The sequence below is a fragment of the Nothoprocta perdicaria genome, unplaced genomic scaffold (assembly GCF_003342845.1).
Source record: "Nothoprocta perdicaria isolate Ctin4 unplaced genomic scaffold, notPer1 scaffold_201, whole genome shotgun sequence".
In the NCBI taxonomy this organism is placed as follows: domain Eukaryota; kingdom Metazoa; phylum Chordata; class Aves; order Tinamiformes; family Tinamidae; genus Nothoprocta; species Nothoprocta perdicaria.
Window position 1 is genome coordinate 1,042,486 of NW_020455217.1, and position 18,302 is coordinate 1,060,787.

General features: G+C 49.7%; 2 protein-coding genes across 2 annotated transcripts in view; both read right to left on the reverse strand.

The window, feature by feature from the left end:
- POU2F3 (POU class 2 homeobox 3) overlaps positions 1-6,681 on the reverse strand; it is a 37,601-nt gene extending 30,920 nt beyond the window's left edge. Inside the window, exons 1-4 of the mRNA XM_026038117.1 lie at positions 6,396-6,681; positions 4,356-4,368; positions 3,042-3,094; positions 2,427-2,495 (exon numbers count right to left, since the gene is read on the reverse strand). Of these exons, the coding sequence (XP_025893902.1) occupies positions 2,427-2,495; positions 3,042-3,094; positions 4,356-4,368; positions 6,396-6,681 (421 nt within the window). The remainder of the gene's footprint in view (positions 1-2,426; positions 2,496-3,041; positions 3,095-4,355; positions 4,369-6,395) is intronic.
- Positions 6,682-10,922: 4,241 nt separating this feature from the next.
- The window catches only part of OAF (out at first homolog), a 12,856-nt gene continuing 5,476 nt past the window's right edge, over positions 10,923-18,302 (reverse strand). Inside the window, exons 2-4 of the mRNA XM_026038122.1 lie at positions 13,156-13,290; positions 12,405-12,585; positions 10,923-12,282 (exon numbers count right to left, since the gene is read on the reverse strand). Of these exons, the coding sequence (XP_025893907.1) occupies positions 12,008-12,282; positions 12,405-12,585; positions 13,156-13,290 (591 nt within the window). The 3' untranslated portion in view covers positions 10,923-12,007. The remainder of the gene's footprint in view (positions 12,283-12,404; positions 12,586-13,155; positions 13,291-18,302) is intronic.

The following is an 18,302-nucleotide window of genomic DNA, read 5'->3' on the forward strand; positions in this document are numbered from 1 at the left end:
AAGAGACGAAAAGAGACGAAAAGAGACGAAAAGAGACGAAAAGAGACGAAAAGAGACGAAAAGAGACGAAAAGAGACGAAAAGAGACGAAAAGAGGAAAATGATTATTTCAAACACTTGCAAAGTAAAACACTGCCCCACATTACCCTTTTTGCCTGTAAGCCTAAAACTGGCAGGGAAATGAAAGGCTGAGATTATGGTTCTGCTAATGGCACTTCCCATTAGATCTTCAGGCATCAGTTTTAGATCAAGGGCTTGGTTTATAAAAGCATCTTGGCACAAACTTTCTCAAGATTATTTTTTTTTTTTTAATACTCTTCTTGGAGCTAGCCTGCATCTTTTGCTGATGAAAGGCCTTTGTAAATCTGCACCTAAAACTTCTCATATCAAAAGCTATCATATCCGTACCACAGTTCTGTAACTGTCCTGTCCTCTTGAGGGGACCTGAGTCCTGGGGAGCTGTTTTATTCAGGTAGCTCATTAGGGAATGGGTCCTCAGTTAATGAGTCATTGGAAAACAAATTTTCCCACATTAAGCTGGTATACAAAACACCTAGCTATTAGGCATTGCAGTAAATATTCCTCTAACAATGTATATCAGGGAAAATAAAAACTTTCAAGGAAGTTCAGTACAAAGTGCTTTGTTATTTATAAACAGAACAGTCGGAAAGAGAGAAAATAAAAAGCCAGGGATTTGTGGAGGTTTTAGGTAAAGCATTGAGGCAGATGCTCAGCAGGCTTGCTTGCTTGTGGCAGTCAGTAGGGCTTATCTTGAAAAGTATCCCCAGTCTCCAGATATTTACCCCACCAGGGATGCCACGCACAGAGTTGAGCACASCCTCTGCTTTCCAAAGATGTTGAAGAGATCAGCTTATTACGGGATTTGAGTTAAAAAAAAAAAAAAAGAACTTGAAACAGGTTCCTTGTGTCAGGCTGCAGGGAACCGTCACATTTCCCTTCTTGATTTAAAAGATGGTAGGGCAAAGCTAATGCTGCTGCAAATATTTTTCTTGTTTTAAAACAAACTGACTTCACTCCTCTGTGTCCTTCTCTCAGCATTTCCACTAGAAAGAGATGGCACAACTAACACTAGCTGCTAGGTAGGAAGCTATCCAACAGACTGTGAAGCCACAGTTTCACACTGTTGACCACAACATTAGCAGTGAGAGTCTCCCAGTACTTTAGGAAAGTTCAGTATCAAAACCAAACTAAAACAAAACAAAACAAAAAAAAAAACACTGAACAAAAAAACCCAACAACACAACTGAAGTAACAGACCAATCTTTCCTACTTTCCTAATTTTGAATCAGCTATGCTATCCATCAGCTTTGTGTACCATGACACGTGTCAGGAGAATTTGACTCCTATTTACGGCTCTGTAGCCATTTTCGTGGTTTGTAAAAGAGCTCAGGAAGCTGGGGACACATTTGTTGCCAGGCTTTGAGACACTTATCTCAAAAACTAGCTCAGCATGACTGTGCAGAAGCAGAAGCCTGACCTTACCAATGTCAGTAGGAGTTCATAGCCATGAATAGAGCCAGATTTCATCTCTGTTTTAGATCATGTCAGATAACCCAAAGTAATAACCAACAGCACAGTCCTCAGTGCAGGCTGTAAATAGAGGAATAGTTGGAGTCCCACTAAACCACACCTACGGGTCCCTGGCTAGGGTATCTTTTCTTTTTCATTTTTTCTAATACCCTTCAGATGACACAAGTGGAAGAGCAGAACCACCACATTTAAAGCTTAAATCTCCTTTCGCACATTCCTCCCTCTGCCCCAGCCAAGTTAAAGGTTCTGCACTACTTTGAGAGCAAAGTTTGTTTTATTTGTTTTTTTTTTTTTTGCCAGCTTCTCTAGGAGCCTGGAGATGAGTCTCACCTCTACAGGCAATGTGCATTTCTTACAGACTAGCGGGTGCTAAAGCTGCTTGTTTTTCTAACTGCTGTTTATTTGCCTGGAAATGTACGTGATCCTGACTCCTTGTGCCATTACATCCTTAAGGTCCTGCACTGCAAGCCCACTGCAAGCAGTGGCAATCAGAAGTGACAATAAAAACAGCTGTTCGTGGTGTGTATGACACTATGGCACTGATCACATTGGTAGCTAAGCTGGCAGAGATCAGCTCTAGTGCCAGTGCCATCCCTCTCGAGAAACATCCTCTTCTTCAGCTTTCCTTATTAGAAGAAAGCTGGACTTCTAACCACAGGACAGCCAAATAACCGAATCCTCCACTGCTGGTACAGAGTGACCTCGCACGCTGATCTAGATGTGAATACAACATTAGCCCCGAGCACATTCTTAGAAGAACGCAGGGTGGTAGCAGCAAGAGCCAAGCAGAGCACGGACAGCMATTTGTGTCCTCATCTGTGTCCCCTTTTCCACCCCTTCCTTGTCAGAACTTCCCCGGTTGGCCCCTTGTCTTACCTGGCTCCACCTGGTCGGGTTCATGCCGAGTGTCTGTGGAGTCTGCCACATCACCGCTCATCTTGATCTCTGGAAAAGGAGGCACAACTGATTTTAATAACAGGTCACAGTCCCAGGCAACAGGCACATGTGGCTTCCACTAAACAGCACAAATGAATGTGTAATTATAATAAACCATCAGACTTTCAAATTCCTGATTCCTCAACATAGTCACTAGAATATTCATCAGCTCCAAAGATGCACTTTGCCTCCTGTTGCTCTTTGCATCCCCCTCACTCCTTTCCCCCCACCTCAGTTTGCTGTTGTTTTCCTCACCCTTTGCACCATCCATTTCCCACACAGAACACAAGAGGGACGAGCAGTGGGAGCCCTCCCACATCCCCTGGCTTCTCCCCAGGGCTTTCGGCAGGGTCCCCAAACAGCTAGCTGGTGTGGCTCCTAGTTTGAGGCTTCCTCAGGACACCATCTCCCACTACCATTCCTCTAATGGCCTCCCAGCTTTCCTGGCTCCCCCTTTGCCATAGGGATGGCTCAGACAGGACGATGTACTAGCTGCCATCAAGCACCAGGGCATCTCCTTCCCTCCTTATCAAGGCCAAAAAACAGGTCATTTACCCTTGAAGTGATGACTGCCACCACACCCGGGGCCACGCTCACCTGTCACGCAGCTGTCACGGGGACAGCTGCAAGAAAAGGGTGGGAATAGTCAACTTTACACGGATTCTGCCTCTTCGTAAAAGAGGCAAAGTACAAGCTCAGGGAAAGGAGGAAGAATATTCAAATCCAGATGGACACCCCTTCACCCTCTTCTTCCCATTGCATGGGAGTTTTAACTCTTTCCCCTCTAGTGGTAGATAAAAAGTGTTTTTTTTTTTTTTTTTTTTTTTTTTAAATAAAGGACCAGCTGATTTGCATGTGCTTCCTGCAGCCAATCCCTGCCACAGAAGTCATGCGATTTGCATCAGATAATAACAACCGCGTGGAAGCTGGGCAAGTGTTTGCTGTGGTTTTGCTGGGGCAGAAAAGGCAGGTGGAAGCCTTTTTAAAGGCATCATGCAAACATTTTCCTCTTTCTAGCACGCACCTTGTATTATTTCCATGCAGCTAAAAGAAAGAGAAGAAATCTATAAGTTATTACAGCTATTTCCCCCTATTGCTCATACTGAAGCAGGGAAACAGTGTTTTTTTCCTGTTGAAATTTCCAATGTGCAAATGGAAATTCCCTATTCTTTGGTCCAAACTGAAGAACTTGGAATATGAAGGTTGAAAGCTTATCCTCGGCAGATGAAAATAAGAAAACAAGATTTTTTACTAAAGAAAGAGTGCAAAAACATTCACATACTTCAGAAGCTTTCCTTTTTTACATTGTATTAAGGAAAAAAGAAAAAAAGGAGAAAGAAAACAGTTTCTTTTGAAGTAATCCTTCCCAATTAAGACATGAACATTTAATGGGGCTTCTAAGCACTTCTACTGTAGTAAAGAGTAATTATCATCAGCTATAAACATCTAGTTATCTTGTAATATTGCCAAAGGACCCTAACCTAGGCAGCCTACAAAGCACAAAGCTTTGCTTGTTGCCAAAAAGAATCTTAAAAAAAAAAAAGCCAACTTCTCATAAAATAAAAAAACCTTCAGCATTAAGGAAGTTTGGTGTTTGCTTTAGATAGAAAGTCTGCAAGTTTAAAAGAATTTAATATAGCTTTCAAGCAGGCACACAAATCAATGAATGAATGCATATCTTATTAAAATGAAATGTTGCAAGTAGGTTTTAATCAAATTCCCCACACCAATGTGCATCTTACGAGCATGGAGCAAGAGAAAGTGGTCCGACCAGTGACTGCTGGGAAGAGCAAGAGAGAGAAGAGCAAAAGCAAGCAGTAAGGCTCTTTCTCTTTCTGGGAGGACGTAGATTCCTGGCTCCCTAAGMACTGCTCTGGAACCCCTCTGCCCTAACAAACCTACTCCCCCGAAGCAGGGGCAAGAAATCAGCCCCTCTGCTCATTATAATCTGTGTGGGGGAGTGGAACAGCTGCAGCCTGATTGCACATCATGCAATATGCTGCCTGGGGCTTCCTTACCTTCTTGCTTTAGGAGTCAGGCGCTACCAGAAACCCTCATGATTCCCTCACACATGTGAAGTGCAATAACCTAGCACAGGGTATAAAACAGGAGGAAAAATAAAATCTTTCTGATAAAACCCTGCAGAACTAAGTGTCTGTGGGCTCACGAGCTTTTGAACATTCACGAGGAACAAACTGCAGCAGGGGTCCTTGAACTCAGGAAGCAGATTTAGAAGGGAAGCATCACCTGGTATGATATAAAAGCAGCCAAGATAAGGGAAACAGCAAAGGGTCCTGCACTGTAATTAAGCAGAAGGTGCTAAAACCCAGCTGGATCTGAATCCCTGCATCCAACAATTTCTTAGAAAAAAACAGGCTGCAAAAGTGCAACCAAACACAGGCTCCTACCATACAGCTTTGCAAGGTGGCCACCACACACGGAATAAGCAGGCTAATAAAAAAAAATAAAAAAAAAAAAAAAAAAAAAAAAAAAAAAAAAAAAAAAAAACTCTGGGAAAAATAATGCAACTTAGGCCTGCCTAACTCCTAACCACAGACCCATTAGGAGCCGCCACTGTGGCCTAGTCCATATTAAAAATGTGCTGCTGTACCTCAGCTAGCAAGCGCACCAGGAATAGGGGTGGCTGGTTTCCTCACCCAGACCAAAGAAACTCTGCCAGTGCAGACAGGGATATATCTGCATCTCTATTTTTGCTGAAGCAAACAGTGTCAGCAAATAAAGCTTTCCCAAGCCCTCATTTCTAGGAGTTGTTCTGAGCCGAGCACTGAGGCAAGCCCATCTCGAAAAATGGGGCTGCCCGAGGTCTGGGTCTCGGTGGGGAAGGTGTCGTGGGGAGCCGGTGCACAGGGCAGCCCCTGGCCGAAAGTGCGGGGCTGGCGGCCCCGGCCCCAGCAGAGGATGCAGGACAGATGCGGGAGCTGCCGGGGGAAAGCGGCGCCCGGGAGGTGCAGGTGGGCGGACAGGAGCCCGGGGGATGCGGTCTGCAGAGGCGCCGCGCACATGCACGCTCGGGGCAGGTGCTCRGATGAGCTGGGCTCCCACGCCGGGCCGGTCCCACCAGCCCCACGACGCCCCGGCCGAGGCTGCGAGGTGGCYGCAAAGCGCAGGGTTTGGCCACTTTGGCGGGCGCGGGGCTGGCGGCCACTGCCTTTGGCCCCGTGGATTGTAGGGCCTAGGGAACACACGTGTCCTCTCCRTGCGCGGGTCCCCAGTGCCCCGCTGGCAGGGTAGGATCTGTCTGTCACTGCAGCACCATAGCACAGCCCACCCTAGCGCAGTCCCTCCCCTCCAGCGAGGGGCGAGCAGAAGGCACGAGCTCAGTCCCCACAACCCTGCTGGCCCAAGCCCCGCATGGTGCAGGGAGGACGGCAGTGACAGCCCCAGATCCCCAACTATCCGCAGCAGGAAGGTCTGCTTGGAGGAGATGYGGCACCATCTCAGCGCCCCACTGCCTCTAAAGCATCCCTCTCCTCCCAAGTATCCACCRTCCATTCATTCTCTGCTCAGCCTGTCCTCCTGCAGCCCTGTGCTCCCTTCTTTTCCCTCTGCCGATACCTTTTCCCACTTTCTTGTGCTCGCACGGACCTTCCAGCCTGCCTGCATCCCTCCCTGCACTCATCCCCTCTCCCAGCTCCAGCCTTTGCCTGGCCTCACAGCTTGGGCTCTCCAGGAGAGCCAGATTCCCTGCTCCTTAGCCCACGTCAGGCCTGGCAGCACCAGCGAGGCTCTGCCGCCCCGGGGGCCGCATCCATCCCCAGGCAGGAACGCGGGCTCCAAAGCCATTGCCATCCGTGGCAGCTCYGTGGGCAGGGCGGGAAGGCAGTGGGGCTCCGCGCGCGGGAAGCGGAGCCCTCGTGCCGCCCGCCCGCGTCCCCGCGCGCCCCGTACCTGCGTGCACGGCCTCCAGGTTCACCATCCTGCCGGCGGGGGGGAACCCGCGGTGCGCCCAGCCTCCTGCCGCCAGCCCCAGGTTGCCAGGGGCTGCCAGTTTGCCCTCCCTCCTCGGCCACGCGCTGCCGCTGGAACCGGGCGTGGGTCCGCTCCCCACGGGACCTAGATCCCCATTGCCCGTGTCCATGCGGGGCCGGGCGAGCACGCGGCGCGGCGCCACGCCTCGCCCCACCTCCGCCTCCCGCGGGTGCCCCGGCACCCAGCAGCCTGGCGCCGGGCCCATGCAAAAGCGCCCATTTGCATATTAGTAACTGGGGAGCGGATGAGTCCCTGCAGCGCTACCAGGGCGTGGGGCGCGCGGGGAAGGTGGCGGGCGCGCACGGAGGCCGGCAGCCCGGCCACGCCGACGCCGCGTGCTCTGCAAGGGGCTCCCATGCAGCGGCGGCCGCCTGGGGCCGGCAGCGAGGCAGGCCCGYGTGGGCAGGGGTGCAGGGACACCAGCCCGGCCTTCACCTCGACTGGGGCCACTCAGGTCCCCGGAGCCCRTCGGTGTCTGGGTGCCACATGTCCAAGCCAAATGGCAGCCCATCCCACAGGAGCCCACCAGCGCTAGGAGAGAGGCATGAGGAGGATTTCACCACGACCTTGCTGAACACCCAGGGCATGGGCATGGGAACAGGAGTCCCTGGCTTGGGCTCCATGCCCTGAATCCCCCACAAAGGGGATGGAAAGGGCAGGCAGCCTCCTCTTCCTTCTCCACGTTGCTTAAAGCTGCAGCATTTCACTCACTGCCCGGGGAGGCATAGGGAACGAAAACCCTGAACCTAATGCAGGCTCCTGCTGCAGGCAGCTGCCAGGGGCCACCTGCCAGCCCGGGTCACTGAGCCAACCCCCCGGACCGGGACACAGGTGCCTATCGACGCCTGTGTGCGCGGCCCGAGGTAGCAGGATGCCCGCGTGAAGCTCTGGCGCTGCTCTGGAGCCTGAAAGCGTTAACAGGCTCCATTGGCAGCTGCCAGGTACAAGCTATCGCACATTCATCTCCTCCTGGCTAATTCACGTTCCAGGGCTCTCGGCTTTCCCACATGCTGCTCTCCCTCCCTGGAAAGACAGGTTTCTCTGAGGAGATGGGTGGGCGGGCGGACAGGCTCTCCGGGCCTAACCTCCAGCTCAGTCTGGTGCTATGGCCTTGAAGTGCCTGCCCTTGGCTTCCATGGTCGGAAAGGAAATCCTCCAGAGAGGAAAATGTGCTGCAAAGAAAGGGTGGATGTGTGAAGGGAAGGTCTACCCAGGAACAGGAGGAGGAAAGCGGAGGGGGAAAGCAGAGAAAAGGGGAAGTTCCCAAGAATGTTTGGGGTCACACGGACCTTTGTGAGATGAGGAAGGAGAGGGAGATTTCAGAGGCACTCCAGGAAGCAGAAGACACGGGARGGTTTGCACAGGCATCCTGTTTCGAGCTGCTCCAGGGGCTGGACTCCTGCCACTGATGCCTGGCAGAGCCTAGGCTGAATGTGRGCACACCAGGGCAGCTGCCATGCTCTCTCCCAGCAGCTTCAGCATGCCTGGATTTCCCCCACGTTGAAAAATGACGTGGTCAGGTGTCCTCCCTGTGTCAGGCATGGATTCAGAGGTGGCTTCCAGCCMGCTCCAAGGGCCTCTGGGGCACAGGCAGGCGTCAAAGGCCCTGGCAAGGCTGAGGGGCAACCGGAGCYTCCTGTGCTCTGAATCAGCTCATGCTCTTCATCCGTTCATGTTGGCTATTAGTTTCACTTGATAGCATTCTTTCGCTTCCCTTGCTGCAGAAATATATGGCCTGTACCGGAGTTCCAAGGTCTGGACCCATGCTGGACAGGGATCCCCTGGACGTCCTCCGTCCAGTGTGCTGTCCTGGCACAAAAAAAGGGATGCACTGCCCTCTCCTGGCTCTGCAGGTGCCTCAAAAAGGCAACTGGGGATCCTCAGGTGAGCTCAGTCCTACACTGGACCCCATGAGATCTGCTTTCTTGGACTAGCACTTTGGACTAGCAGGAGAAAAAAAAAAAAAAACAGAATGAAAGGAAAACTAACAAGAACAATTCATCAGTTGGCTGTGGGAGCAAGCCCTTCATAAGGGTGCCCTAGGCTTTAACACTCTTTCACACAARCAGGAGAAACTGCACCTCCTAAACTACCCGAAACACCACTGCCACCAGCAGAGAGAAAATACAGGGGAAATATCAAAGCAGCAGCAGTCCTTTCTGCTGTGGAAATAAGACCGTCTTTCCCGGGCAAAGGCAGATTTGCTTTAACCTTGCCAAGAGATGATCTGTCCTGGATAGCAGCAGATATGCTGCTGCCGGAGCTCAGCTGGTCATTTTTCTTTTTTCCTCCTTGGGCATCAATGAATGACGCATACATTCTCATCCTCATTATGTGTGGGTATTATTCTGCATTTGCTACCAGTTTACTCCCCTCTTGGAGGAAGATAAGCTCCTCATATAGAGCTTGATGTATGGAGCATAGCTTTTCAGAAGGGCCCTGTAAGCACAGACTGCAGGAAGACATTACAAAATCCCCTACTGCTTTTGCTAACAGCAAGGATTTACATCAACTCTCCCAGTCCGCTGCAGCGTTCTCCTCTGCCAGGGAGTCCCCCTGTCTCCACTTGCAACAGCTGCTTTACAAGGGTATTGTTTAAGTGCATCAAGAAGGACTTTCCCTYGGAAAGGTAAATGTGCTGCACTGCAGTTCCTTTCTGGCAAGGATGGGGAGATAACGAGATCTTTCAGAGACTAAGACACCTAGCTGTAAGTTGGTGTGTGAAACACACATCCCTCGACCCTGGAGCTGTGCACCACCTTCACTGCCTTTTCCAGCCTGCAGAAAGCTCTGCCACGAGTGCTTTCCCTGGGACACCTTGCCAGCATTTCTCTCGTGGAGCAGGGACACGATCCGGCAGCACCCACTTGTGGAGGACGGGAAATCTGCACTGCGGCAGCTCCAGAAATGCCAGGTGCTGCTAGGGACATGGCCAGGGCCCAGGGCAGCCTCAGGCCAGGTGGTAGCATTAGCTTTGGGAAAGCAGAGGCACCAGCTCCCTCCCACGTGCAGATAGCTCAGTGGCCGGCAGCACACGGTGAGGACATGCCCTGGCCCCTCCAAAGCCAGCTCTGCCCCACAAACCTAGAAGTGACTACTGAATGGAACTCACTATATACTGCCTGTAGTTATTTAGCATTTGCATTCATTGCTTACCTTGTACCTACACATACTCTTATACCTTGGTACTGTCCCCTTGGAGGTGCTCTGTCCCCTTGGAAGGGCTGCAGGCAGCCCAGAGACTCACTATCACAAGGAAAGTCTATCCAGCCATCTGGGACAAGATGCAAATGCTCCCAACAGCTCTCTCCACTCTCCTAGCAGTCCAGGCAGGAAATAAATGGCAGAAAGAGGCTACTCAGAGGGTCCTAGAAGAAGGGCCCCCAGGCCCCCTGCAGCTCCCCTCCCTCATTGCTTACAGCTGAACTTACCTGGGGCTAGCAGGATGAGGCAGGAGACAGCCAATAGAGAATATCACACTCTAAGTGTGGGCTGTGTACTGAAACCCTCTTCAAAAATCATTGTGAGAGGAGGGAGTTGCKCTGACAGCTCAAGTAAAGGACAGAGATTGCTGGAGTCCTCATCTCCGCCTTCACCTCACGAGGGGGAATCAGCACTCCACATTTGCTCCTGCAGAGCTTGRAATTGGCCAAAACTGCTGAAGATGTCATCCCCGCTCAGTTAGAGCAGCCAAGTCATAGAGCAGAGGACCCTTCAGTGAGGCTGCTGCTCAGACAAGCCTTCAGCCACCACCTGCAGCTATACAGTGTAGCCTCAGGGCAGCCTGGGGGAGAGAAGCAGGCAGCCCCCGGCCCATTACCTGGACCACTGTCCCCTCCCCTTGCCAGCCTCCCTTCTCCATGAGGCTGCGTGCTTGCACAGCTGCTTGATACCAGTCAAAATCAGTCTTGAGCATATCCGGCTCCTCAGTACAGAGGAAGGGGCACAAGGATGAGAGYTCGGTTCACACTGGACAGCAGGATGCTTCCCCCCCTCACCCCCTGGAGATCTGTGGTCCTGGGAACAAGCTCAAGATCTATGCAAAAGAAAACCGCTCTTAACCAGGAACCCAAACAATTRCATTGTGCTGAGATTATGACAGATGAAAATACTTTTATGTAAGAGATGCTTTTAAAAAAATCAGTTTATTTACCTTACAAATGATAAATAATTTGCTTTAGAAAAACATTATTCAAGTGTGTTTTACTTCATGTCAGAATATTAAAATACCTTTCCCTTCTCCCTCCCACCCCCCTTATGAGATCAGTACAAAAATAATTGTGACCAAATGTAAGATTTTTCTTTTTTGTCAAAAAAGTCGTGGCTTTTAGGCAAAAAGGCACATAGTGAGGGCTTTTCATTATGAGGTACTAGGGTTCTAGATGACCCCAGCAGCCTCTTTGTCACCTTGCGGGCTGTTCTGACCCAAACGCAAGAGGACGCAGGAGCTGGGCAGTAACCCAGCAGCACTCTTTGTCCCGTGCCCTCCAGGCATTTAACAGAGTCAAGGCCAGCATCAGGGTCATCCCTGTTTTACACGGAGGGAAAACCAAGGCACAGCAAAGCAGTACAATACCTAAGAGCTTATTGTGAGAAGCTGGCAGAATAGGATGTAGACCCAAGGAGTTCAGGCACTTGGTCCTCTGCTCTAAGCCAGGCAGACTAACATCTTTATCTTCAAAAGAATGGTGCAAATCCTGCCTGGGATCATTCTCCTCTTGCTCACAACCATAAGGTTATGATGGCAACCACCACTTCCTGCATATTTCTTTCTTAGTGGGAAAGTCACAGGACCAACACAAAAAGTTGGGCCCTAACTAGTCTACATAGGGTTTTAAGTAGAGCCTTATTCAACAGCCTTTTAGGTGTATAAGTAATTGCTGGGATATATCCCTCTATTCTATCTTCTAGCCGCAGGAAGAATATAACAGCCAGACATTAGAAAAAGCTATGGGCAGGCTCTTGCTTTGGGTAAGTTTTGTACCTTTGTTGTTTGAGTATATGGTCCCATACATTAGCTATTTTCCCATTGGGAATTGCTGTTACATCACCAGGAGGTGGCGGAATCAGTGTAGGGGTTTCTTCAGAGTTAGAGATGTTCGACAACTCAGGTTGCCAAGACCACTTCTTTCCCTACCCTGACCACCCCTAAGGATGTTCAAAGCTGATGCCTCTCAGAGCTGCCTCCCTTCACATGTCCTAAGTGTAGAGCAGGGCAAAACACAGCCCCTTCCAGTCCTTTCTCCCAGAAACATGTCTTGCTTCTTCCAGGAGGCAACCTCTCCTGGCAGCTATCAGGAGAGCATTAACACAGAGAGAGAGAGCTTATCACAGTATGAGGCAGTGTTAGGTGGGGAGAGGGTTTGCAGGGGGCCAGAAGGAAAGGCACACATCAAGCTCTCCTTGTACAAGGCACGTCTGCAGACCATATTCCTTCTTCGGAGTGGCCAGCTCCAGGATATCCCTTAGAATCATGAAAGGGGAGCAGAAGGCAAACGAGCTGCCCCTTGACAAGGCCTGACCCAACACTGCTAGGTCTCCTCATCCCACAGGCAGAGCTGCTTCTGCGGCACATAATAATCAAAGGTGTAGCCCTTCTGACAGCTGCGGATGCCACACTTATAAGAAGAAACCTTGCCCCCAGCATCCCGAGTCTTGCAGTACTTCAGCATGCATGGGTACCACTYGATGTTGAGCGAGTAGCTGCAGATGCAGGGTTTCCAGCGGTCTGTGCACAGCTTGCAGCGCTGCAGGTCAGGGAGGTCTGAAGTCTGAGGCAGGACCTCGAACATGGAGCCATCCACCCCTGGGGGAAGGAGTACAGAGATGCTGTTCAGGGTGCTACTGCTGCAAGACAACACCAAGGGATCTGTGCAGATCCCCAGTGGCCCGGCAGGAGAGATCCCACCAAGCAAAAGGAAACTTTACCTTTCTCCAGCCAAAACTTGACATCTTCCTCTCGGGTATAAATTGCTTCTTTGGCCTCTGCGCAGACATTGTGAATGTGAGAGCTCAGCTGGGCACCTTTGCTGAAGTTGACAGCTACATCCATGCGGAGATGTTCCAGGCCCCGCACCTCCTCAGCCTGCCGCACTGTCCTAGGATTTTTCTAGAAAGGATAAGAACCACAAAAATCTGAATTCTCATCACAGTCAATTATCCCACACCAAATACCATGACTTCATTCCAATCTAAGAAGGTGTGCAAATTCCTGAGAAAATGCACCTGCATCCTATTTGTACAGAAGGCACTTACACAACTTCTTGGCGATTCTCAACTGATAACTGATTTGCCTGTGCTCATTCATCAATGTTTGTCCTCATGGCTGGTGCCAGATTAGTACTTACTTCATTAGGTAATCTTTAGCAGGTTTTTTTTTTTTTTTTTTTTTATGGTGATTGCTACAGGCATCCACTTCCCACTTAACACTGCCTATTCTGAACTAAATCCTGCTTCCATCTAGCTTATTAGTGGATCATGAACAATATGATTAATGAAATTAAGTTAATACTGAATCCTTTAAACAGCATGGGTGATCAAAAGCTGGTCCAGCGAACAGCTGAGCAGCTGCCTGGGAAGGGTACGCAGGCAAGACAGCATTAGCTCTAGGGAACCCCGGATGGGCTGGAAGGTGGAGCTTGCACTGCTTGCTGCAGTCATCWGCCAGGCTGCCTCTCACCTGCCGCAGCTTTGCCATAGACTCGCTGGGGATGATCTCGTTGCGGTGGAGCCGCGTGATGAAGCAGAGCGCTTGGAATTGACTCTGGCCCCTCTCCAGCTCCCCTAAGATTAAGGCACGAAATATCTTCACCTCCTGGGAAAAAGGAAAAAAAAAATCACTGCGTTGAAGTCCTAGACTTATGGCATCAGTGAATAGGCTTCAGGGTCACAGAGAACAGCTCCATCTAGAAGAGCAAAGTGTCTCATACTTCTGCTACTTGAACTAAGGGGTGTAGTTCCAGGTTCAATCCCACCCAACCCCACAGCCTAATTACTGCTGTCTGTAAATGAATAAAGGTTTTTGCAATCCCACTGCATCAGAGACAGAAAGCTGCCACGACACATTCTGTGTTGGCAGCTGTCTGTCCTCTACAAAAGAGGATGCCAGCCTTAGGAGTCTTGTCTTCTTCCAAGAGGAGAAGCTCTTCATCAAATCAACCGCTTGGGGTTCTCCTCCCAAACAGGGAAAGCCGCCACATGTGTAGACTCTGCTCAAGGGCTCCTTTTTTTGCTGCCCTTGAGTCAGCAAATGTCCTGCTGAGGCCACACACCTTTCCAGGAGAAAGGCCTGGAGCCCCTACTTGAGCAGGGCTGGGTGCAATGTTTCATTTAGCCAGGCTGCAGTGACCTGCAAGGGAAGGATAAATGTACAATCCAAACGCACTTCCCAGGGAAACTTTTAGTGTTTCACTTTCAAATACCTAAAGAAATAAAACATGTCAATGCAGCAGCCAAAGCACGCATATTCCCCCATATCAGAGAGAGAGAGAGTCGTTATCAGGGTTAGGAACAGGGTTATTACTCTTCCTGTTACTGTACCACAGTTCATCCTGCCAGAGGCCCACGGAGGCCAAACAGCAAAGGGGAGAAGGCTGGAAAAGTGATAAGCACAGGCAAAAGGATAAGAGCAGAATAGAAGAAAGGGAGGCACATAGTCCAGAAATCCCACTGAGGCACAGTGCCAGGATCTCTGGGAATGGATGACTGTTCCTCCTAGGAAGAGCTAGGCAGAGGAACCAACACTGCTGAAACCGTATCCGAATCCACATTACATACCACATGATGCCCGTTTTTTTTCCTGCAGGTTTCTATCTTTGAGTTGCAATTGAAGCCCTGTGAGGGCAGCTGGTCACTGCTTCCATCCGCTATCAACTAAATATAGCACAAGTCTTTATTACGGCAAAAGTCCTCAGCTCACCAGTGAGCTATTAGCAAGCCGGGATTGTGCTCAGGCAAAACCGGCACCTATCTTGGTTAGCAAATGTCACGTAGCCATTATCTCCATRCATTACTTAGGGCCAGCAGTCCCAGCTTCCTTCTGCTGCTTTTCCTCACTTGCTTCCAAGCAACTGCTATTCTGGCAAACAAATTGCTAATTTCTGGACTCAGCAGTATGTGGAACAGAAATGAAAGTCATAAATTGCTAAAGCCAGAAGGAAGCCATCATGATCAGCTGCAGCTGACCTGCTTTTTTGCTGTGTTCAATGATTTTGGCATCTTTATATATAGCTTCTGACATGGATTCTAGCACATCTCCAAATCCAGCTTGGATGACATTGTTACCCAAACTGCTGAAATTACTGCTGGCTTATTGATTTTTGACAGCTCTCATAAGGAGAATTCCCACCCAGACACAGGCACTGCTGGGACAAGCCTCATTCACAACTATACTTAGTCYTGACACCTATTAAAGGCCTTCTGCTTTGAGCTCCCCCAACAAGCAAGACCCAAGGGAGAGTAGATCAAAACCAATGGCCAACTTTGGCATAGTTTTCAATTTAATTGGATTTAATTTTGATTTGCTTTATCCAGTCAAGAGTTGAATCTAACAAAAAGGAAAGCAAACATGGACTGCCATGTTCTGCACTAGGACTGAAAACAAAACACAAAAACACCACCACCACCCTCAGCTACATGCAGAGGRTAAAAACAGTGCAGTATTTGTCATTTCTGTTGGAGTACCTTAATATATTACCTTGCTCCCATTTCACCAGCGAGTGACCTAGTGCTGCTGCTCAGCTAATCTAAATATTTATCCACCCACCTCTGTGTGCTTGCTGATTTACAGGCTGAGCCCATGCAACCTCTCATACAGATGCCTTCAAACATCATCACAGGAACAGCTCATTGGACGGGGATGGAGGGAGAGAAAAAGATGGGCAAGGGGAGGTATGGATGGATAAAGAGCAAGCAGGGGGGAATCTGGCAGAGAACGTCCCTGTCACTGGCCCCCAAGCTGAATCAGAAAGCCTCCACGCCTGGCTGCCTCCACTGGTACATAAAACTGCAGATCTTGATCTGAAGGCACCACTCCACCAGTAGGCTCTACTGGCCCTGCTGACGTCGCTGCCCACAAGGCCATCTGTCCCGAGCTGCTGTCCTCAGTCTGCAAACCTAGAGAGATTCTGGGCTTGGAAACCATCAGGACCCTTGGTAAAGCTTCCCCGATGAAACAAAGCCCTGCTCCAGCCCTTACTGTACACGTTGACTAGCCTTTAATTGTGSCACACACTGTCCCCCTCTTCCCAGAGACAAGAACCTGCAATGACTACTCTCCACTAAGAAAGAAATGTCATCTTTTTTTGCAGCCTGTTTTCACCCTTCTTCCTCCAAGCCTTGCCCAGCCTTTCCAGCTTTTCCCTGCCCTGGCTATGCAACCACAGGTGGAATAGGAAGCTATGCTTGTTCCATTGGCAATCTGTCATGCTTCTGGCATGGGAAGAGCCACCCAATTTTCCCCTGCTTCCAGAGCCTTTCCCTCCCTAGCCACCTCACCTCTTTCCCATCAAGAGGAGCAGAATGAATCAGCACCAACGTGGGTAAACTGCCAAGGCAGCGGAAGGCATCTTTAATTCTGGGTTTCTGCAAAATTTCCCAGCAGGGAACAAGCCCCAACAGAACACTGCCGTTGCAATGCAGGGACTCTCAGGTGAACTCATCACGGGGGCGTTGAGAAGCCTTGGCCCTGACCCACGCTTATGTGGCAGGTACAGTTACAGCTATTGTTTAGGTTTGGACGACACGATGCTTGGCGTAATAGGGAACAACCAGTTCTGTACCCACACTCTAATCACGGCACTGGAGCACACGGCACTGCTTTCGGAGCACATAGCATCTTCGTGCCTCAGTTGCCCAGTCATCACAAGAAGCTCAGAGAACCCCCAGCCCTCTACAGTGCTCSGAGACACTTGGCAAATCATCCTCTAGTTAAGCATCTTCAAGCTCAGCACCTGCAAACTGAGGCATGACAAAAAGTAACTAACTGCCAGAAGCTGCATTTGAAACTGGATCCTATGAAGGCGAACTGCCCAGGGCTGTGGAACAAGCAAGGGGTTGCTGTGGCTGGCAAGGCCATTCTGCCCTTGAATCCTACCTTTGCATATGGCACAAATGGCATTTACTAACAGTTCAGTGATTAGCTTACTTCAAAGAAAAAAAAAAACCCAACATTTTTATCTGTCTCACTCCACCATAGGGTAATGAAGCCTATGATATTGTAATGAATACACCCCATCCCTTCTGTCCTCCGAAAGCCAAATCCCTAGAAAATGCATGTCTGAATAACACAGCATTAAATTTTCTAATATTTAACACCACTGAGGAGACCTGTGGAGAGCTTCACTCTCCATTCACAGCATGCTTGCTTCTCCCAAACTGTGCAATCTCTCCTAGGGAGAGAGTTAAAAAGATTCCTATTATCTCACAGTAACTCCTGGGGAACTGGTGTCATCTGCTCCAGGAGAGAGCCTTTTAGCACCACTAGCAAGGGTTTGAGAGGCCCCGAAATGCCACTTGCCTGGATAGCTGCTTTCCAAGGAGGCTGCTTGCTCAGATGTCCGCACTGTCTTTAGCTCACAGCAGGGAGAAAGGGTCACCCCAAGCCACTCAACTGTGGCAGAGCACGGGCTGCTTGMAGAACAGCACTGCTGGCAGGCAGCACACTTGCCCATCACCTTGATTAGGAAGYCCCGTTCCTAAAGGAGGCTGCCAAATAACGCGCCTTTTCTATTTCTGGCATTTCTACAGTGGAAATAAAGGCTTCCTCCAGAATTTCACAGGCAATATCCTTGGGCATATGCTTTCCTATGTTCTTTGATCATTTTGCACCCAGCATGGTGGACCCTGGCGTAAGGTCTCAAAATACTAACCTGGACTATCAAGTAACTTCAGCCTTATTAGTGAGGTGAGCTGGATGGAGTGACAATGCAAGCGTTAAAAGATCCCCAGCCATACCTTCTCCTCTGCATTTCCAATGGAACTTTGCCGGTAATCAAAAGGACAAAGAAACTTTCCAGTATCTTTGTACTGACCTTGGACTAAAAACCACCCACTTTGTTTTCAGGCCACTGTTTAACAACTGAGGAGACTGTGCTATTCAAATGAGACATAACATTTATGATTTTTCTCCCCCCTCACCCGTTTCTGCGATGCACTTTGTGCCCGACAGAACTACACAGGGACAGACGTCATCACATTCTTTCAGTTTGCAACAAAAGCAATGGTTTTCACTACTGCAAAGCCCACTTTGGGCTCTATTTTAGCTACACTGCAGTCCCTACATACATTGCAGGGCAGAGGCTGCTCCAGAAAGCAGTCATGACAACTTTCACCTTGGGAAGGGGCATTCCCTGGGCTCCTCACACCCACCTCACATAGGCTCTGAGGTCTGATAYGTGTCTCTGCAGTGAGCAGAAGCGAACACTATAGGGCACACCAAGTGGGCTTGTAAAGTGCCTTCAGGCTCAGCTCAGGTGGTGATAGTCAGGTAAGGCTGGAAGAGTAATGAAAATCCCTCCTGTGTGTAAAGTCCTAAGCACTGTTCAAGTCGTACTCAGCTTCTGTCAGTGGTAGAACACAGAACTGAACCATCGTCTCACTACTCCTGGATCTCTTTTCCTCTTCAAACTATGGTCTAGCAGTAGCTCCTTGTCAGAAGGAGGGAGAGAGAAGAGGGAAAGAGGGACAGAGAGAGAGAGGGACAGAGAGAGAGGGACGGAGGGACGGAGGAGACGACAGAGAGAGAGACAGAGAGAGAGACAGAGAGAGAGACAGAGAGAGAGACAGAGAGAGAGACAGAGAGAGAGACAGAGAGAGAGACAGAGAGAG